The sequence below is a fragment of the Eschrichtius robustus genome, chromosome 3 (genome assembly GCF_028021215.1).
Source record: "Eschrichtius robustus isolate mEscRob2 chromosome 3, mEscRob2.pri, whole genome shotgun sequence".
In the NCBI taxonomy this organism is placed as follows: Eukaryota; Metazoa; Chordata; class Mammalia; order Artiodactyla; family Eschrichtiidae; genus Eschrichtius; species Eschrichtius robustus.
This window is the reverse complement of record NC_090826.1, coordinates 133,130,856-133,153,748: the sequence shown is the minus strand read 5'-3', so window position 1 is coordinate 133,153,748 and position 22,893 is coordinate 133,130,856. Positions and strand designations below refer to the sequence as shown.

The window sequence follows — 22,893 nt, the reverse complement described above, 5'->3', positions numbered from 1 at the left end:
ATTGTCTTGAGAATTGAGCCCCTTATTAAACTTCTGTAATAGTCTATAAACTATAGTAGGAAGCTGTAACATTGAAAGTGGTCTGAGACCTACATTCTACTGACTGGCAGAGGGTTCATGTTAACCCTTTCAGATGTTATTTGTTGGTATGATGTTGAAATACAACCACAGGCAAATGGCAGACATTAAAAAAAGAGAGCAAGATGGGAAAGAGAGATTGGAGTAGGCTATTGATTAATAATTTGTAAATAACTATAGTATAGGCATGCTGTGGGATAGTAAAGGTAATCACAAACCAATTTAATTTATTTTGGAGATATAGCTTTATAGGGAGGTAGACTAGTAAGTTAAAACCAGGAGGAAGATTAGATTTTTATTTTTGTAGACATGGCTGTATTGTACTTAACACATGTTGTCTTTAGTTTTTAGGAATCTCAAATTTAACTTAACAAATTTGCACAGTGTCTACACTAATCATATTGCTGAATATGGAGTCCCTCCTAGTGTCCTTGTCTGTAAAGAGGAAATTTAAACTTCTTTGTAATGGGGTACCTAAGAGTTTGATTGTCCTTTTGTATATTTTCAAATGAGAATCCACTCCCCATCCCCAACTTTTATTTTCATCTATGAAAATGAGACATGAAGACTAAGAAATAAATGCTTTGAACTCTTAATTGTAATTGGAAGAGAAGCTCAATTATAAAGCATTAGAAGAGAGAAGAGAGACTGAACACACTTTTGCAAACTAATCTGTAATTAGGAGAGGTGATACGCCATGATATGTATGGGTATTGATCATAAACCAACCAAGCAAACAAAATCCTACCTTTTTACAACCAGATAAGTGAAATCTAATCCCTATGCTTTCAGATACTGAAATAACTGCTTTTAGTGTTATTTTTATAACTTCTGTTGAAAGTAGGTGTTAAATGAGTGGGTATGATGGCCAGAAGTTCAACTACCCTAGAAAAGGATTGTGATCTTCTACAGAATAGACATTCTTGAATGCTTGTGAATTTTATGTACTTAGGGATTGATGTCAAAATGTTGAAAGAATATATTAATAGTAAAACAATTTTTAAATGGCTAGCTAAAGTCACTGTCTTTTCAGTATTTACTACATTAAGTAGCTCACAGTAATAGGGTTATATATAAAAAGAACCAGTTACATGGTTGGATGCATGTTGTATCCAAACCACTTTGCTGTACAGTTGATACCGTCCCTCCCTTTTGCAATAACCTATATTTTATTTATAATTTGTTGAATTTCCTGAGAATAATTTTTGTGGACCAAGTACTTTAGCTCAATAACATTTTGCTATTTCATGCTAATTGGGTTTGTTCCTTTTGCGTTTTCTTGAATGGAAACACTACCAAATTGAGCCCTTTTAATGTGGGTCGTTAGATGACTATGTTAAGTTAGTGTTTAAATCTTTAAAATGTAAAATATTAGGGACAGAAGCTTACTTAGTTTCCTCAAATAATTGTTTGTTTTTCTTTATAATAATTGTTAGATAAAGTTCTTCGTGTCAGCAATTCAAGATAACTGGAAATCTCCAGATAAAATAAATAAATTCTTTATTATATATCATATAGTAGAGTAATAGTAACTCTTTTGACTTAATGATTCTTACAGCTTAATTTCTTTTTGCTTACTAGTATTTTCAGAGGACATTTAAGAAGGGAAATCACAAAAGTTTACCTTAAAAATTCTGTGTGTGTTTGTATGTATATGAGCTAAGAATAAGGAAGAAGGTATGAAAACACAGTGTTGTAACAGGCTTATTTCAAGTTTCAATATAGAAAGCTAACTAAAGTAATTGTGTTCTTTTCTTTCTTTGGAAGGGAAAACACAAGTCCAAACTTTAAGCAGTTTTGAAAAACAGTGTTTTTATTCATGATTCCACTGTAGGCCTGTTTCTACATTGGAGAGTAAATTAGCTGTCTTCTCAGGTCCTTTATAACCTGATTTTGTGATTTAAATTCTACATCATTTAGTTATGAATAGTTTACTGAAATAGACTTTACTCAAAGTATTTGTAAAGAGTTCTATTGGATGGAATTATTGTTTTCCATATTCCACCAAGACATTTGAGTGAACCTATTTTAAGTTTGATTTTGAAAATTAATAATTCATACACTGCAGTTTTTTACTCTCATCCCATAATAGGATTTAAAACACTTCAAAGTATTATGTGAACAAATATTTCACTTTTTTACTTAAAAATCAATTTTTAATCTAAATTATGTTATTATTAATTGTTTTGACTATAAGTAAACATGAACATGAAGATGTATCCCTGTAAACATGTTCCTTTAACAAATACTCTGTCCAGTATATATACTTGTCTCTCCACCCTCACCGTCTTCACTGATAAGGGATTTTGTTTTAATAAATGATTTAACTTCTCTTGATCAGAGGTACTTTTTTTTGTTTTTGCAAGAAATTATTGCTTAAAAAAGAAAACGAATTCACAGTATGTTCTTACTGGTGTTGAAAGAGACAGTGTCTTTCAAGAACCACTGAGAAAGTTTTCTTAAAAGTTGAAAGATCAGCTCATTAATTTGTATATGTTAGTCCTCTCTAAGTACTCTTGAAGAGTTGTTGTTTGTGTTTAGAATATAGTTTTTAGTCTGTGGATATTGCTCTTTGACTTATGTTGCAGTTCAATTCATTTATTTTGTTTTGTTTTCTTCATATAGATGACAGTCGAACTGCGAGCCAGTTGGATGAATTTCAGGAATGCTTGTCCAAGTTTACTCGATATAATTCAGTACGACCTTTGGCTACATTATCATATGCTAGTGATCTCTATAATGGTTCCAGCATAGTTTCTAGGTAAGTATGGGGCAGCATACTATTTTCTTTTGCAGGAGTGTCTAGAATTTAATTGAATTTGAGAAGCAGTTATAGTGTTATGGTTAAGAGCCTCTGTTCTGAAATCCAGGTTGCCTGCCAATTTTTAGCTCTGCGGTCTTAGGCAAGTTTCTGAATCTCTTTAGTCCTCAATTTATCTCTAAAATGTAATGATTGTTAGTATCCACCTCATAGGGCTGCAGTTTGTTTTCTTGTAATTCTTTTGTGTGGTTTTAATGACAAGGTGTGCTCCTAATAAATGCTCTCTCCTCTTCAGTTTTTTAGAAGAGTTTGTAAAGAATGGTGTTATTTCTTCCTTACATATTTTGTACAATTCCCCAGTGAAGCCATCTTGGTCTTGAGTTTTCTTTGAGGGAAGATTTTTAAATACAAATCCAATTTTTAGAAGAGATATAAGGCTAATCAGGTTATCCATTTCTTCTTGATTGAGCATTATTTTTAGTTTGTGCCTTTCAAGGAATTTGTCCATTTCATCTAGGTTGTTGAATTTATTGGCATACAAGTGTTTATAGTATTCCTTTATTATCCTTTTGATGTCTTTAGATTCTGTAATGATTTTTCCTTTCTCATCCTTGATTTCAGAAATTTGTTTCCTTTTTTTTTTTTTTTTATACTTAATAGTCTGGCTTAGAAGTTTTCTATTTTATTTATCTTCTCAAAGAACCAGCTCCTGGTTTATTGATACTGTCTATTTTTCTGTTCTCTGTTTCATTGATTTCTACTCTTAACTTTATTATTTCACATTTTCTGCTTTCTTTAGGAGTAATTTGCTCTTATCTTGCTAGTTTCTTAAGGTAGAAACTGAAATGATTGAGTTGAAACCTTTCTTCTTTTCTAATATAGATAATTTGTGTTATAAATTTCCCTCCAAGTGTTGCATTAACTGCATCTCACAAATTTTGATGTGATTGATATCTTTTCTTTTTTCCAAAAATTTTTTTATTCTGGTAAAATACACATGACATAAAATTTACCATCTTAATAAGTGTACTGTTCAGTGTTATTGAATGCATTCATAATACTGTGCAACTGTCATCACCATCCATCTCTTTAATACTTGACATCTTGTAAAACTGAAACTCAGTACCCATTAAACAATAACTCCTTGTTTCCTCTTGCCCCCAGTCCTGGCAACCACCATTCTACTTTCTTTGTCTATGATTCTGACTATTGCAAGTATCTCATATAAGTGGAATGGTGCAATATTTGTCTTTTTGTGACTGGCTTATTTCACTTAGTGTGGTATCATCAGTGTACATCCATGCTATAGCATATGTCAGGATTTCCTTCCTTTTTAAAGCTGAATAACATTCCATTGCATGTATATAACACATTTTGGTCATCCGTCTGTCTGTCAAAGGACACTTGTGTTGCTTCCATGTTTTAGCTACTGTGAATAATGCTACTATGAACATGGGTGTAAAACTATCTCTTTGAGACCTTGCTTGCGATTCTTTTGGGTATATACCCAGAAATGGAATTGCCGGATCAAATGGTAATTCTATTTTTAATTTTTTGAGGAACTGCCATACTATTTTCCACCAGGGCTATACCATTTTGCATTTCTACCAGCAGAGCCTAAGGGTTCCAATTTCTCCACATCTTTGCCAGTATTTATTTTCTATTTTTTTGATAGTAGCCATTCTGCTGGGTATGAGGTTAGGTTTGATTGCTTAGATTTGATTTGAATTTCCCTAATGATTAGTGATGTTAAATGTCTTTTCATGTGCTTCTTGGTCATTTGTATATCTTCTTCGGGAAAATGTCTTTTCAAGTCCTTTGTCCATTTTTGAATCGAGTTTGTTTTTGATTGTTGGTTTCAGGAGCTTTCTATATATTCTGAATATTAATCCTTTATCAGATTTATAAATATTTTCTCTCATTCTGTGGGTTGCCTTTTTACTCTGTTGATATTATTGTCTGTTGTCAATGCACACAGTTTAAAAATTTTTATGAAGCCTTATTTGTCTATTTTTTCTTTTGTTGCTTGTGCCTGTGGTGTCATATCCAAGAAATCATTGCCAAATCCCAAGTTGTGAAAAGAATTTTATGGTTTTAGATTTAGGTTTTTGATCCATTTTGAATTAATTTTTGTATATAGTTTTAGGTAAGGATCTAACTTCATTCTTTTGCATGTGAATATCTAGTTTTCTCAGAATCATTTTTGAAAAAACTGTCCTTTCTCCAGTGAATGGTCTTGGCACTCTCGTCAAAAATCCTTTGACCATATATGCAAGGGTTTATTTCTGTGTTCTCTCTTCTATTCCATTGGTGTATATGTCTGTTTTTATCTATGTTTTTTGATTACTGTAGCTTTGTAGTAAGTTTTGAAATCAAGAAGTATGAGTCCTCTAGCTACTTCAGGTCCTTTGGAAATCTGTGTGAATCTTAGGATGGGTTTTTCTATTTCTGAAAAAAAAGTCATTGGGATTTTGATAGGAATTGCATTAAATCTGTAGATCACTTTGGGTGGTATCTGACATCTTAACAATATTCAGCCTTCCAGTCCATGAACATGGGGTATGTTTTCATTTATGTCTTAGTTTCTTTCAGCAATGTTTAGTACTTCTCATTGTACAAGTCACCTCCTTTGTTAATTCCTAAATATTTTTTTGATGCTCGTGTAAATGAAATTGTTTCTGTAATTTTCTTTTTAGATTGTTCATTGTTATTATATCAAAGATATGATATTTTTCATTTTCACTCATTTCAAAATCTTTTAAATTTCAAATTTGATTATATTTAGACTCATGGACTACTGAGACAGTAGTTTTCAAATATTAGGGTTTTCTAGTTATCTTTTTGTTATTAATTTATATTATTTTTATCTTCATCATCTTGACCATTCTTTAAAAATTTTTAATAAATTTTCTAATATACATAAAGATGGAAAGAATAGAATCCTTTATATAATCATCTCCCAGACTCATCAGTGATCCAAATTTTGCTGTACTTGCTTTGTTTATACTCTTCATTCTTACTTTCTTTGCTTAAGTATTTTGAAGCAAATCCCAGGTATTATGTCATTTCAACCGTAGATTCTTAAGAATCTCTATGTCTTAAAATATGGATATTGTATAACCACGGGGCTTTATCACCTCTAACACAATTAGCAGTAGTCCCTTGGAATCATCAAATTGCTAGTCTATGTTCAAATTTTATAGAGAGAATGAAGAAGCCTTTAAAAAGATGTTTTTGATGTGGATCAGGAATTTGACAATTTTTACCTTTTTAAAAATTACTGAAACTACATGTGCTTTTCCATTTTCATGCCTGAGATTTTCATTTATGTATATGAATATTGATCTTGAAATTCAGGCCATTAGCTAAAGAGACTATTGCATTAAATCTTTTATTGTATTCAAGCTTGTTGTTTAACTTGGTAACAAGACAAAAATCATACATTTATTTATTTTTCTATATGTTGGCAGTGTAAGTTTTCCGAATCAGGCACTGGAGTGATTAAAGTTTTAAAATGCAGTAGATTGTGGGTTTTGTTTAACTAATTAATTAAATTAGTAATTAACCTATTTAACAAAAATTCATTGACTACCTAGTGTGGGAGAGGCTAGGAGTGTAATCATGAACAGGCCAGCTTTGATGCTTGGATTCAGGAGAGCTCTCAATTTTATTTCAGTGCCTTTATAGAAGAAATAATACTGATCTGGTATGTACACATTTACTTATAATTATATGGCTCTACCCAACTGAAATGTAATACAGATTAGAACTCTGTTGTAATAACGATTAATGTCCCTGACCATTGTGAATTCATCCTATATTGTATTTTCTTCTCCATTTAAAAATGAACAAAAAACCAAAAACAAAATAAAAATTTCCTTCTTAACTTCATATTACAAAAGCAGCATTTCTAGTTAGAAAATGTAGGATTGGTTATACATCTCTAGGTATTCAAAAAAGTGTAAGAACTATTCTTCATTCCTGAAAGCCATTTTAGCTTGATATAATGTAATTCTATTTTTTAAAAAATAAGTAAACCTTGATCACATAAAGACATTTATATCAGAGTGCTGTGTTTTCTGAGGCAGACATTTACTGTTATAGGAAGACTTAAGATTTCAGTTTAGAAATATAACTTACTGAAAGTGAGATTAGTTATATCAAAATATTTCAAGCAAAATAAAAAATTTAAAGGTACCTTTAGTTGTTTCATCTTCATGTTGACATCCATTCTTTTCTCTTATTTACATTGAATTAACATTTCTGAAGGAAAAATTTCCAGTTTAAGAAGTTTATCAGGCAGAACGCTTGAAGGACTGTAATAGGCAGCAGCAAAGGAACATAGTATCCATAGTATTGAAGGGACTTTGAAACTTTCACAATCCTGGTGATTTTTTGCTTTTTCTAGTTTCTCACATTCAGACACATCATTGATAATAAATTCATTTTAAAGGCTTTTAATTCCTTGCAAATTAGGACATTTAATGAAGAATTTCTTTTGGGAAGAGGGGTGAAGACGTGTTAGAGATGACAATGTTGAATTTGGTGCATTATTTTATTACATTGTAAAAAAAAGTATTCTTCCTGTAAAATTGCATGACATGTATTTAGTGTTGGTCATTTATTGCAGTGAGAATCTCACTGAGAGAAAAAGCTGAACCGGAAACTTTCACTTTTAAAATATGTCTTCCTTTGCTTATGGATCACTTTGGGTTATTTAACACCATACTCGTGAGTCCACAAGGTGGCAGCATTTGTTTACTTTGACACTGTCTCAACTAATAGACAATAGAAAAGGTATGAAATCAGAGGATTATAGTGAAGTTCATTCTCATAAATACTAGATGGTCCTAGGTTAACGTCACCAAGTAAGAGAAAGGATAGAGAACTTTTCTTACACATAGCAATAATGGAACATTTTGCATTTTTTCTTGAATTAGGTATTCATGACCACCAGAGAGGAATGAAACTGCATTGTTTAAACTTACTGAATACTTAGTAGCAATGGCTGTTGAATTCTTGGTTTGAACATTGCATACCTAGATTGTTTTGGTTAAAATTGTTATACACTCCCTCTGTAGTTTACAGATTATGTTAACATTTTTGCTTATATTTTCTCAAACTCTTGAATTAGACTTACATCAGGCATTAGTAAATTCATAAGAAGAAAATGATTATATATTGTGGCATTTTTTTGCTGCTGGTAATGTAGTGTTTGATTACTTTTCTTCAGACACCATTGTAAGTATTTTACATGACCTTGTAAGTATTTCACTAACTCATTTAATCTTTACTGTGGAGTAAGGCATTGCTATTAATCTCATTCTACAGGTGAGGAATTGAGGTAGAGAGAAATTTTCTAACTTGTCCAAGATCAACACAGTGCTACTAAATGACAGAACTAAGATTTGAACTAAGACATTCTGGGCCCTGTGTTCTGCTGTTCTGTTGTCCCTTCAGGATCTGTTGAAACCTTGGGAAAAGTTTCTGAAAGCACTTTACTTTTGAGACAAACAAAAGAAGTAATTCTTTTGAGTTTCTGATACTTTGTATCCCTATTACTGTCTTGTCTAACTTGGCCTTGATAATGAAAATTTTTTATTTTCAATTTAATGTAGATATGACGTTCCAGTGTCACTTTTGCCATAGTTTGAAAGTATTCAAATTAAATATTTATTTTTTTGTAGTAGCCAGTTATAAGGATTGTTTTTTACTAAACTTCAGTTTATAATGACAATCAGTGCTGATCCAGGTTTAGGGTACCTTTTAATGTATTCTTTATTGTAGAATGCCATGAGTTTTAAATTTGTACTTAAAAATAGGTTGTCTCCAGGTAATTAATTACTTGGTAAGGAAGAAGTATGATTTTTAGGACGACTTATGCACTTCTCTTTTTGTCAAAAGATATTTCTGTTATTGTCTAAAGAGTTATCGGGCCATCTGGGGTTGATGAGAAATGGGAGGAGTGGGAGTGCAGAGGAAAGGATTTTTTTTTTTTTTTTTTTTTCAGAATTTGGCCCAGGACCAGTTTTTTAAAGCAGTAATTTAAAAAATTGTGTTCTAGGCTTGAAGCTTCATCAGGGAGGGAGTCTTATCTGCCTTATTTCCCGCTGCATCTCCATGCCTGGCACATGGTAGGTGCCCATTAGTAAATAGTTGTTGAATGAATGCATGAATGAATGGAAAACTTTCTGCATACTCTGGGAGGACCCAGAGCAGGCAGGGCTCTAGCAGTTGTCTACCTTAACCTGCTTTTACATATTTGCTTTCTGATAAGTATTCCTTTGAAGAAAGTATCCCTAGGCTAAAAAAGAAGTCTGTAAATCACCAATGACACATGACAGAAAAATAAGTTAATGTTAACAACTTAAAATAGAAGCGTCCAAGATTGTCAGCATGTGTTAATGAGTTTCCTACTTCTGTGACAATTCAAGATACAGGCTAAAGACGAAATACACACAGTCTAAGTTTAAGCGTTAGAAATTGCTACATCCTCTCTCTTCCCCATAGCCTCTTTCCTATTTTTCCTCTTCTCATCTCAATTCCTCTTATTTTTCCTGTTTATTTTCCTTTGCCCTTGCTTACGCTGAGGCTTGTCAGTAGCACATAGTGAAACCATAAACTCAGATCATTTTATGCTTATTACCACAAAGAAAGTGTTAGTTAGGCTAGCATTTGAGATTTTAGTAGACTAGTAAGTTTGTCACTAATCAGAACATAAAATAGATGCCTACAACAAAGGCTTAGAATTAGAATGCTGCCTTTTATTCATGATAAAATTATTTACCTGGAGAAGAGTAGAGCTTGTTAACCTAATGACTCTCTTCAAATAATCAAAGTAAAAGAGGAATTAGAGTGGTTCTGTTTGGTACCAAGAGATAAAAGTAGGACTAACGGCTGGAAGCCACATTTTAAGGTTAATATAAGGAAGATCTTTGTAGTCAGCAGTGTGTAGAAGTGGAATAGGCTTCATTGGGAGGTAGTTGCCGTATGCTCTTCTTAGTTTTTAAAACTAAGCTCTAGTTTTTCTTTTCTTTCTTTTTTAATCGAGAAAAATTTTCTGCAATCCTGAGATCAGTTATATGTATATGTTCACCTGTATTTTTCTAGGATATTGTTTTTGTTTTAACTTTTCAAAATTGTACCTATTCATAACAAATACTTTAAGTGCTGAGAGTACAAATAAGAGTGATACACAGAATAGTGGAGAGACAAACCTATAAGCCAATATATAGAATAAAGTGTTGTAAGTGCTATGAAAGCATCTACTGGGTACAACATGGAGAATGGATTTGAAAGAAGCAAGAGTAGGAAGTAGGGAGATCCAATATATAGGTGGTTGTTGAAACTGGCCAGGCATAGCATCAATACATGATGATGGCGTGTGACCTGTACTAGGGTAAGGTCAGTGAGGCTTAGGTGAAGAAGTATTTTAAAAATATTTGGGGACTGGGGACTTCCCTGGTGGTCCAGTGGTTAAGAATCCTTCCTTCCAATGCAGGGGATGCGGGTTCATCCCTGATCAGGGAGCTAAGATCGCACATGCCCCGGGACAACTAAGCCCATGCACAACAACTACTGAGCCCACATACCACAACTAGAGAGCCCACATGCCACAATTAGAGAGCCCACGCACCACAACTACTGAGCCCATATGCCACAACTAGAGAGAAGCCCATGCGCCGCAGCAAAGAGCCTGCGCACTGCAATGAAAGATCCCACGTGCTGCAGCTAAGACCTGATGCAGCCATAAATAAATAAATAAATATTTTAAAAAATATTTGGGGACTAAGGTAGACAAAACTTGATGATTGATGGGTGTTGTCCTTGGAGGAGTGGAATATAGCTTCCAGGCTTTAGGCTTGAGGAGCTCGGCTGAAAAATATTGGTGTCATTTACAGAGATAGGGATACTGGAAGAAGAGTAGGTTTAAAGGTAAGGAGGCACATGGGAGATTATGCATAGGCTCTTTGGTTGTACAGAGAAGAGGTCTATGAATATGGGAATTTGTACAGTTGGTAATTGACACCATGGTTGTAGACTCATAGAGCTCCAACATTTAAAGATCAGGTAGACGAGGAGGAACCCGTAAAGCAGATCAAGAAGGTTCTCAGGTGAAAATGAAAACTAAGAGAGTTTATTGCCATGAAAACCAATGAGGAAACATGAGATAATTTGTAGAATTAGATCATGTGCAGGATTGAATCCAAAGCAAAGTAAGACTTTTTGCTTTCATTAAAAGGGAGGACACTTCCTCCTCCATAATAGGAGGGAAGGAGAAGAGAATGGGTTCAAAGGCAGGCATGTTTGTATATTTAGTGACAAGGAGATAAAGGAGTTCTTCTCTTAAGAGTTTATGCTCTTTCCATATGTCATCTCAGAGTGACAGGTAGAAAGGGTGGTTAGCGTTCATGTTTGACTGTGAAAGAAAAAGATATTAGATGACGAAAATGATTAAACTTATGGACCGTGGAATTTAAACTGCAGACTGAAGGAAATAAAGATAGGAGAGGTCTGAGAAAGAGGCAAAAGTGGTGGAATCAGCTTTGTAGAGGACAAGAATGAAGGGTTTTGAGAATAGAGAGTAAGTGGGGGGGGGGCGGGGGTGCTATGGAGACTGTGGTCAGAGAGGTATTTGCATATTTGGCAGGGAATTCTTTTTCATCTTTGTACTTGTAACACTGGGTAGTTTACCTGATATCTAATGGGCTCTCCTGTTTGTTGACTCAGTTGTAGAATAAACTAAAATGCAAGGTAAAAAATAAATAATAAATGCTTGTGGGGATCTGATAAAATGCTGAGGGAGTTGACTAAAGAGGGAGTTCAGTTTAGGCTATGACTTTCAGGTTCCTGGAGGTATTTGAAGTGGTTCTTTTAAGTTTTTTCTTCTGAATTTCTATAGATTATTATTTCTCTGCTTGATTTTTAAGATAGGAAGTGCCATTACTATACTTTCTGCTATTACTTCATTGTGTTCAAAATCCTGTCTTTGTAATGTCTTGTTACAGTTTGTGGTAGAAGTAGTAATTGTTGTTAAAGGCTGGCTATCATTGTACTTGCTTAAGTTTAGGGGGAAGATAAAGCTTGGTTTGCAACTTCTCTGGATAAAATATGTGGAGGAGAAATAAGGGAATATAATTATTCACACGTGTTGAATGATATAGACTACCTCTATAGGGGAAGGCCTTTGTAAATCTTTATAGTAAAACTACTAATTTGGAATGGGGACAAAGAAGACCAATTTGAATGAGTGAAGTCTCATGTAGTTTAAAAAAATAATTTTATTTATTTCAGCTATCTAGCCTAATTAGCAGTAGTTTCAATTCATCCTTTTAAAATGAGATGTAATGAGAACTTATTTGAAATTTTTTAGCATTTTGTGTGGCACACTGTAACTACTAAGTAAATGTTAGGCAATATTCTTACTGTTTCAGATTTACTAACATGCCTAAGGACAATGGTTCTCAAACTTTGGTAGGCCTCAGATATAGCTGGAGGGCTTGTTAAAACACAGGTTGCTGGGCCCACTCCCAGAGTTTCTGATTCAGTAGTCTGTGCTGGGGCCAAGAATTTCTAACATTCTCAGGAGATACTGATGCTGCTGGTCTGAGATGGCACTTTGGGGACACTGTCTTAGGTTAAGAGCTTTACAAAGAAGATATTTACTTCCAGTAGAAGAAGTTTACTTCTAATAGGAAATATTTATCATTTTAATTCTTTAGGAGAAGACCATCATTATTTATTTTTTATAGTTTATGAATCAAAGAAAATAAGGTTAAAAAAAAACCCCATTTAGTTTATAGTTTCCTAACCAATAAGTTGTCATAGTGTGCTGTGAATGGGTTGCATTTGTACCAAGACATTTATTCCTTCTCTTCTTAGAACAGTTGAGTGAGGGCTGGGTTGGAGAACCAGCTTATAATCAACTGTCCTAAGGACAGAGGGGATTAATCACATGTTTAACTTAATTTGTTTTGCCTGCTGCACAGTGATAGGGAAACTCTAGCTTAGAGAACCAAGAACAAATAAAGTATCTTATTTTCTCTCCAAGTTGTTGTAGTAATTTTTGGTGAAGGAAGTTTATAGTGAAAATTGGGGTTGAGGTCTTTAACATATAAAATATTGATATTTCATGTTAATAATTAACCTGCAAAGCTGAGTTCTTAAAAGGAAGCCTACTTTTACTCTTGCTGGAGGACCATCTCACTTTGATATAGAAGTGAGTCACTGGGCTGCCAGTAAGTAGGGTACACATTTTGGGGGGTTGAGAGGGAAGTTTTGAACCTTTTAAAATTTGAAAAAAATATGTTCTTAAATGTAATCTTTTTATTCACTCTTTCTTACACTTTTGACTTAATCAGGAGGTTATGTAGGGGAGGAAAAGTCCTTTTCCATCTACCTTTCTGAGGTTTTGGCTGGGATCCCTATAACAAAAGACAGATTAACAAAAGAAAAACAGAAGTTTATTAATATATATATTTCATATATATGTGAGAGAAACGCAGGGAAATGAGTAACTCAGAGAGGTGGCCTAGAACTCTGGCTTATATTGCATCTTTAACAAACAACAATAATCTGTAGAATAAAGACAGGACAGAGAAAAGCAGTTTTAGGCTTCCAAGGACAGCGAGCTGTGGGAAGGTATATGTACAGAGGGAACTAGTTTGTTTGCAGATTCCTCTAGTGCCATCTGTGGGCTGGTAAGAGTCTAGAGTGTCCAGTAAAGAGCATTTATACCCTGCTTTTAGGCAGAAAGAGGGGAAGGATGGAGAGAGCTTTTTCTTCATTTGCTGCTTTTTGGTTGCCTTCAGCTCAAAATGATTTTTATGTCAAAGAGGCATATTTGGGGGTGACATATTCTGGTTTCCTTCAGATAAAATCAAAGTCTCTGTCCATCTTGTCACTAGTGTGAATTTAGTAGGACTGCAGTTAACTGCAACTTAGAAATAACTGTGATATCAGTATACAGAAAACATTCTGGTGAAGTGTTTTATAATATAAATATTTGACAAAGGCAACTTCAGTGTACCATTATTTGCCTTAGATGTGGTAATTTGCCTATATATTGCTAACATCAGACATTTAAAACTTAGGTAAGAATGGCTGTTACTCTAAGAGCAGTTGTACACATGTACCATTTTGATTTTTTTCCCCTTTATCTGAGTTAAATCTACTGTTCGTAATAGTTTCATATTATGCTCACACTTCACCTATACAGAATTTAACCTCTGGCAGTCTCATATGGCTGAAACGTAGTCAGTAACCAAGGCTGAAATGAAAAATAAAAAGGCTTTAGAACAAAATAAATGCTATTAAATTAATGACTAAAGCTCATACATTCACAAATGGCCAGCTTCTTGGGTTACTTCATGTCTATTGACTTTTTTATATACAACCCCTGTAATCTTAGTTGTCTGGTTTGTGTCTCTTCAAATTATAAAGGGAAGGGAAATTTCAATAGATAGGTCCAATGACAGCAGCAAGAAGTGATAGCTACTAGCTTGACAAAGGGAAGAAACGATGAAACTGCAAATAGGAGCTAAAAAATAAAGTAGTTTGTTTCCATTTAATATGAGGTCAAGTGGTTTGCCGTATCTTAATAGACTCTGAGATCACTGAGATGTAATAGAGTGAGTGTGGTGACTAATGTCAGTAGGGCTGTTCACCTTACTATGCTCAGTGTGTTCATATAAAGATAGTAAGGAATATATTACATTTGACAGATTACACTCATAGGGAATCAAAAGTTGGTTCTGAAATGTATTTAACTAATATTTACTGGGCACATACTCTTGTCTTAGAGCAATAGACACATATGTCTATAGACAATGTCCAGAAAATACTATTCTATTATCCTTTAAAAATAATTTTAAATGTAAATACTGCCATTGGTATAAATGTATTATGAAAAAATTCATATTTCTTTGTAATTACTTTAAAATTTTTGGTATTTGTAAGTTTCAAGCTTTGCACTGGTTTTATTTATATAAAAGAAGACATTATGAATAAGAAAAATACTGACTTTTATACCTAGTACAGGAATCAGCAAACTATGGCCCATGGGACTCGAATTTGGTCCATCACCTATTTTTGAATGGCCCATGAACTAAGCATGGTTTTTATATTTTTAATTGGTTGAAAAAATCAAAAGAAAAATAATAACATAATGATGTACAGTAACATGATTTATAATAATGACATGAAATTTAAGTTTCAGCGTCCATAAGTAAAGTTTTGTTGGAACACAGTCATGCTCATTCCTTTACATATTGCCTATGGCCGATTTTGAACTGCAACAGCAGAGTTGAGTCATTTCAGTAGAGACCTGCACAGCTTCTCTGACCCTTTTACAGAACAGGTTTGCTGACTCCTGACCTCGTAGATTTGCTGAGGCTCTAAGGACATACTACTACATTTGATTAAAGTTCTGTCATACTTGGGGGGCCTTAGTGTGTCTATGAAAAAAAAGGGTTTGTATCGGATTTTCTGATCTCTTAGTGATGACTGGCTGACTATTTTATATGCTTCATCATTACTTAACACAAATGACCTACCACTCAGCCTGTCGTACGGTAAGCACTCCATCATTGGTTGAGTGATAACTACAGATTTTTAGTACTCTTTTAATTACAAATCCTGGTGTGTTCAGCGGAAAGTTTCCTATGTGTCTTTTAAAAATTATTTATCACGTGGAGCTGAAAAATGCCTTGAAATAAGACAAAAGCTTGCGCTATGATTAGCTATATCATACTAATCTTGAAAGACGGATGCTTTTCTACCACTAATGGTTTTTGTGTTTACATTCTTTCTCTTACCTTTTCCTCTCCCACATTAATAGGTAATTTTTGTTGAGAGCATCTAAAACTATAAAACACTGTTCTTTGATCCATCCTTGAGAGGGCTTAATTTGTTGTTCTATTATTTACATAACTTAAGTTTAATAAATGTAGAATCACAAATTGGGTAGTTTTAAAAATCACCCTTGTTGAGGTACAATTTACATACAATAAAGTGTTAAGTTTTAATTTTGGCAATTGTATAAACCACAATCAAAATACAGAACATTTCCAAAAATTTTATTTCCTGCCACTTTGCCTTTAATTCTCCAGACTCCTGTCCCAGGCCACTGGTTATCTGCTTTCTGTCATCATAGAGTAGTTTAGTCATTCTGGAGTTTCTTATAAATGGAACCATACAGAATGTACTCTTGTGTGTCTAGCTTTTTTAGCTCAGCGTGTTTTGAGATTCATCCATGTTTTCTGCAGTAGTTAGTTAGTTAATTATTTAGCAATATTCCATTTAATGAATATTCCACAATTTGTTTATCCTTCATGTGTTGATGGACATTTGAGTTATTTCTAATTTTTGACTATTATGAATAAAGCTGCTATGAATATTCACATACAAGTCATTTGGATATTCACATTCATATTTATTTCTCTTGGGATTGAAATTGCTGGCTTGTATGATTAGTTTGTGCTTAACATTTTAAGAAACTGCCAAACTGTTTTCCAACGTGATTGAGTTATTTTAACATTCCAGTCAGCAATGTAAGAGAGTTCCATTTGTCCCAAATCCTCAGTAACTCCTGGCATTGTCAGTCTTTTTATTTGTGTGTATATAGTGATATTTCCTTGTTATTTTACTATATGTTTCCCATACGACTAATGCTTTTTAATTTGCATGTTGGCCATTTGTATATCTTTTATGAAACATCTATTCAAATCTTTTGCCCATTATTTAAAAATCAGGCCCTTAATATCATTGAATAGTGAGAATTTTTTATGTATTCTAGATATCAGAAATATGTATTGATAGTGTTTGCTCTGAGTCTGTCGCTTGCCTTTTTATTAATGGTGTCTTTCAAATAACATAATATTTAATTTTTATGAATTCCAGGTCATCAGTTTTTTAAAATGATTTAAGCTCTTTCCTTCAGAATTGTTCACCTGTCCCAAATTGTGAAGATTTTTCTCCTTTTTTTCTTCTATAATTTTAATAGTTTTAGCTTTCACATTTAAGTCCATAATCCATTTCAAGTTAATTTTTTTTTAATTAATTAATCTATTTATTTATTTTTGGCTTGTTGGGTCTTTGTTGCCCTGCACGGGCTTTCTCTACTTGCAGCAGCGGGGGCTACTCTTCGTTGCGGTGCGTGGGCTTCTCTTGTTGCGGAGCACGGGCTCTAGGCGCATGGTCTTCAATAGTTGTGGCATGCAGGATCAGTAGTTGTGGCTCGCGGGCTCTAGAGCGCAGGCTCAGTAGTTGTGGTGCACGGGCTTAGTTGCTCCACAGCATGTGGGATCTTCCTGGATCAGGGCTTGAACCCATGTTCCCTGCATTGGCAGGCAGATTCTTAACCACTGCACCACCAAGGAAGTCCCCAAGTTAATTTTTATTAGATTGTGAAGTAAGGGTTGGAGTTCAGTTTTACCCCCAATATGGATATCCACTTGTTCCAAGCATTATTTGTTTAAAAGATGAATTTCCCATTGGCTTCTATGTTTAAATTCAATTAAGCCAGATATGTATGAATGTACTTCTTGACTCTCTGTTCTATTGTATTGACCTATATGTCTGCTCTTAGACTGGTACCACGCTCTGTTGATTATTGTAGTTTTATAATAAGGCTTTAAATCAGGTAATGCAAATCCTACAACTTTGATACTGTTTTTCATAGTTGTGTTTGCTATTCTAAATTCTTTGCATTTCTGTAAATATTTTAGAACAAGAGCTCTCCCCCCCGCTCTCTCTCTCTCTCTCTCTCTTTTTTTCTGCTGTGATGGTTTGAAAGGATTAATCTACTAAGAGTCAAATTTTCTCTATTACATTTTTCTTCAGTGGTTTTGTCTACTTGTTTCTATAAGAAATATGAGATGAGTTTCTGATTTTATTAAAGTCTGTCTGGCTAACTGATATTTTGGGGACACACTTTTATATATTCATTATGAAATTTTTTCTACATTGTACATTTTCACTTCAGATTAGCTCTCTGTAGCATTAAATAGTTTCTTTTTATCATAGTTATATTGTTTTGTGATGAAGCATCACAGCAGTGACATTAATGATTTAATATTGTAACCTCATTGGTTGCTTGTAAATGCTACCCAAGGATACAGAACTGAAAAGTTAGATGTATCTTCTACTTCAATGTCAAAAGTAAAGAATTGGAACTTTTACTTGCATATCGTTCCCTCCACTTTACTAAGTATAGACACATTCCAAAAAGGACAAAATGTCATAGTAGCTTTGGGGACAAAAGATATTTGGTTTTTTAACTATTGTTTTTTTCTCTAGTAGATGTTTTTATAAAATCTTTCTGTTAATCGTTGCTTCATAAGTTATTTTCAGTTTTCCAAAGTTCTCTAATAAACACCATCTATCATAGGATATTGTTATACTGTGCACAGAAAGGTGTTTTAGGACAGATGAAGAGTCTACAACTAAGTTAATTTAAGTGAGTATAAATTATAACTTGCTGTAGACTTAGATGAGAAAAATTTGATAATCAGTATATTGATCTTAAAGTGCCTCAAGTTGCATCTTTAATTTTAAATGCTTTAGTAGAAAGACATTTTATCACAGTGTAAACACTTGGCATTCACAAAAGTGTTCCAGAATATATGTCAGATAGTGTACATATTTGTTTTAGCTATTCAGTGATAGCCAGAGGGAACAGAAAAATTAAAAATTTTAAAATAGTTGCTTTAAAGCAAGATCTTGTGGCTTTATATGGGATTAAAACTAAAACCAGTAGCTAATGAAAATAATCATACAAATATATACGTAGACTTTAAATGTGGCTTCACTTTAGTGCCTACAGAATAAATTCAAGTGTATCCATTCATTCAAGACAGGGGTCAATAAATTAAGACCTGCAAGCCAATTCTGACTCACTGTCTAATTTTGTACAGCAACAAGCTAAGAATAGTTTATATATTTTTAACATGTTGAGAAAATATAAAGAATAATTTTTTGTGACGTAAAAATTATATGAAATTCAAGTTTCAACATCCATGAATAAAGTTTTATTTGAGCATTGACGCTCTTCTGAAATAAAATTAACAGATATTGCAACCTATACATACATTAAGAAAATTATAGTGTCCTAACTGTAATATAAGGGAGAAATAAGAGGAAAATAATTTAAAATCTAATGTATATTTTAATACATAAATTTCTTGATATGACTGCATTAGACAGTATAATGGAGTCATCAGATACTTGAACCTACTTATAATAAATAAGTTTGGAACAGTCAGTGAATATTAGAAATGCATGGCTAGTTTGTCTTTATATGTATAATGGGATTCATTTCTATGCTCAGATAATTATTTATAGGTTTTTCACTTACAGAAGAATGAGTGGTAAAAATATCTTTGAATGTATATATTCTAAGATAATCAATGTAATCAATAGGACGGGAAGAGGGAAGGCAAAAATAATTTTGTCCTCTGTTCAGATTAGAGACTTAATAGATACATTGAATCCTTTATTTCTTTCCATAGTAATTCATAAAGTCATAAAAATAGCCACTAGACAGAAATACTACAATTCCCATTTATGAGAATAGCACACAGAAAGCAGAAAGAAATCAAATGGTCAAAGATATTTTTTAATTAAAAATGCAGTTGGGGACTTCCCTGGTGGTCCAGTGGGTAAGACTGCACGCTCCCAGTGCGAGGAGCCTGGGTTCAATCCCTGGTCAGGGAACTAGATTCCGCATGCATGCTGCAACTAAGAGTTCGCATCCTGCAACTAAGAAGTCCTCATGCTGCAACAAAGATCCTGCATGCAGCAACTAAGACCCAACGCAGCATGCATAAATAAATAAATAAATAATCACAAAAGAGAAATAAAAGCAAACATGTCCTTGATAAATAAATGTAAATAGGCTAAACCTCCCATCAAAAGGGAAATACTTTCACATTAGATCATAATATGAAGCATAAATCTGTACTATATATAAGAGTTCCTAAAACTTGGAGCTGTGAATGTTGAAAAGTAAGGTTTAATTCAGGCTAGAAATCATTAAATCTCATTTTCTCGCCACAGCTCCCCATACCCCCCGCCCGCCCCAGCACTTCATAATGATCAAGATTCAGTCCATGATGAAGTTTAAGTAGTTGTAAATATCATTATGCATTGGAAAATTTCTTTGTTAACTGTAAGACAAAATAGAAACACTAGTTGTATGAGACTTTAAATCAGATCAGATCTTAGTTCATGACAGGCCAGACATTGAGTGGACTAAAAATAAAGCTATAGAAGCCCTAAATAACATAACAAGTTAGAAGACATATACAAACATGTATAAAGAATATGACTTCTTTTAAAATGTCCATGGGACATTAAAAAATGTACAGAGTGATATATCAAATGTCAAATTACAGAAAATAAAAATAGCAGAGACAGCATTCTCTGATCACAATACAGTAAGATGAGACATTTATAACTCAATAAGAAAACAGAAAAAAACCCACCACATAGAAGTTTAAAAGCTATTTTGGCAACTCTAGAGTCAAAGTGGAAATGAAGCCACTTTGGTGAAGCTTTTATATATTTGAACCTATGGGATGCAGCTAAAAGTGCTCAGAATAAAATTTCTTGTTTTACGTTCTTAACTAATGAAGAAGAAAGTATGAAAATAAATTAAACATTTAACTGAAGATGTTAGAGAAAGAACAAAATAAACCTAAGTAAACTAGAAGGAAACTAATAAGGTAAATGTGAAAAAAATGAATGAATTATTAAAAAAAAAAGATTTTCAATCAACAAACTTTTTAAAAGAAATAAAAGATGCATGTTAGCCTAACCAAGTAAAAACTAGGAGAAACTTCAAGTACATGAAATAAGAATTGAAACTAAGGAAATAACTACAGGTACACTGAAAGAAAAAGTCATAAGGAACTACTTTGCTGAAATCTTTTGCAAATAATCTTGGGTTCTTAAATGACAGAGATTATTTTGTAGGCAATGTAGATAACCTGAACTGGCTGTAGAAGGGACAAAACTCCACACAGGCTAATTACAATGGGAAAATTAGGGAAAGTTGTCAAATAGAAAATAATAAACCTAACTGGCAATGTAGGAGATCTAAAAGAAGAAAAATTTTAAAATACTGCTGAGGAAGCAAAATTTGAACAAAGGAAAGATAGAGGATATGCCTAAATGGAAAGGCTAAGCATCACAAAAATACTGTTTTCCTTAATTAGTGTATGAACTTAACATGATTGCCATGAAAATATCATATAGGATATATTTGTTTTGTTTTTTGGAAATAAGTTGGTGTTAAAAATATAGTTACAAGATGCTTGGGAAAATTCTGAAGAAAACAGTTAATAAAAGTACAGACATGGGATAATAGCAGCTTGGATGAGAGTGGTGGCAGCGAGAAGTGGTTAGATTCTGTATGTATTTTGAAGGTTGGGCTGAAAGATTTGATGTTAAAGTTAATTAAAAGAGGGATGGGATTAGTTAATAAGATGAAGAAGATTTTGATGGGGAATTCAAAAACTCATTTTAGCACAGATTAAGACACCTGTTACATTAAAATTGGAGCTGTCAAGTAGGCATGAACCACTAGTGCAGAGAGAGGTCTTGTATGTGAGATAAACATTTGATAGTCATTAGTGTATATATTTAAAGCCTCAAGATTAGATGCGATTCCCCAAAGAAGTCCATGGAGATTAAAAGGAGGTGAGGGACAAGGACTGAGCTCTGGGATACGTGAGTGTGAAAGTGGAGACAGGAGGAGGAATGAACAATGCATACTGTGATGGAGCTGCCAGTGAGGTGGGAGAAAAGTCAACTCTGTTGAGGAGTATGGAGTGATCATCTAAGTCAGGGGTTGCTGATATTCAAGTAAGATAAGAACTCAGACTTGACTATTAGATTTAGCAAACTGAAGGTCACTGTTGACCTTGATACAGCATTTTCAGTGGTGGAGGTGAAAACTTCATTCCAGTGGGTTAAAGGGAAAGGGAGGAGAGGAATTGGAATCAGTGAGTATGGACAACTCTTTTGGTAAATTTCTGCAATCAGAAAGGAAAGGAATAGGATGGTAGCTAAACAGAATTAGGGTTGGAAGAGATGTTTTGTTTGTGTTTCACTTAAAGGAAGAAAACATATTGAAAGGCTTATGGGAAAGATCCAAGAGAATGGAAGAAATGAATGATACAGGAGAGAGGTGGAGAATTGAGGAAGCAGTCCTAGAGTAGGCAAGCAAAGCTGGGATCTAGTGTACAAGTAGACGTGTTGGTCAGATCTAGGAGCGTGGATCCTTCACTCAACGACCAGAGGATGTGATGGTGGTAGCCTTTGGAAATTACCTTCTCATTCTTTTTTTTTGTTTGTTTTTGATAAACTAGAGAGCGAAATAATCTGTTGAGAGTGATTAAGAGGAAAGAGATATGGGAAATTTGAGAAGAATGAAGAAAGTATGTATCTTTCTTTTAAGCAAATGGGAAAGTATATGGGACAAGGGAAATTTACCATAAACCTAGGCAGTGTTAGGGCTCCACCTGAGGATGGTGATCATGCATTTAAAATGTGATGGGAGAACATGTTTTTTCTCTAGCCATGTTCAACTGTGCCAATTCAAGCGTAGAGTGAGTAGAGAGCTAGATTTAACTAGGGTTAGAGTTTTGCCAAAGAAGTTAGGTATGAGAAATAAGAGAATTAAAAATGGTAAAGGAGTACAGAGTTATATATGAGGGAGTCCTAATTATTGGCTACATAACTTGTGGTGGGTAAAGAAAAAGTGAATATGGAAGGCATGGAGGGACAGTGGTGATAAAATCAGTGAATTTTTAGGTCCCCATGGGCTTAAAGGCCTGAAGGATTGTTGGAGCCAGCGAGTTAGCTGGAACAAATGGAAGTGGTTGTCAGAAAGCCATGTGTCATAAATTGAAATTATGGAGGGAATGAAGTTATTGGTAATCAAAAAGTCTAGGGTATGATCATGGTTGTGTGAGATGGAAGTGAACCAAATAAAAGATCTTTGGAGAAGGGAAAGTCAAGAAACTGATAGACTAGAGTATTAGAATAATCAT

The 22,893-nt window shown here is 33.7% G+C and overlaps 1 protein-coding gene across 3 annotated transcripts in view; it reads left to right on the top strand.

Annotated features, from left to right (window-relative positions):
• The window catches only part of COP1 (COP1 E3 ubiquitin ligase), a 273,507-nt gene that overhangs the window by 121,622 nt on the left and 128,992 nt on the right, over positions 1 to 22,893 (top strand). For all 3 annotated transcript variants that reach the window (XM_068541298.1, XM_068541299.1, XM_068541297.1), the window contains one exon: positions 2,704 to 2,839. In XM_068541298.1, the coding sequence (XP_068397399.1) occupies positions 2,704 to 2,839 (136 nt within the window). The remainder of the gene's footprint in view (positions 1 to 2,703; positions 2,840 to 22,893) is intronic.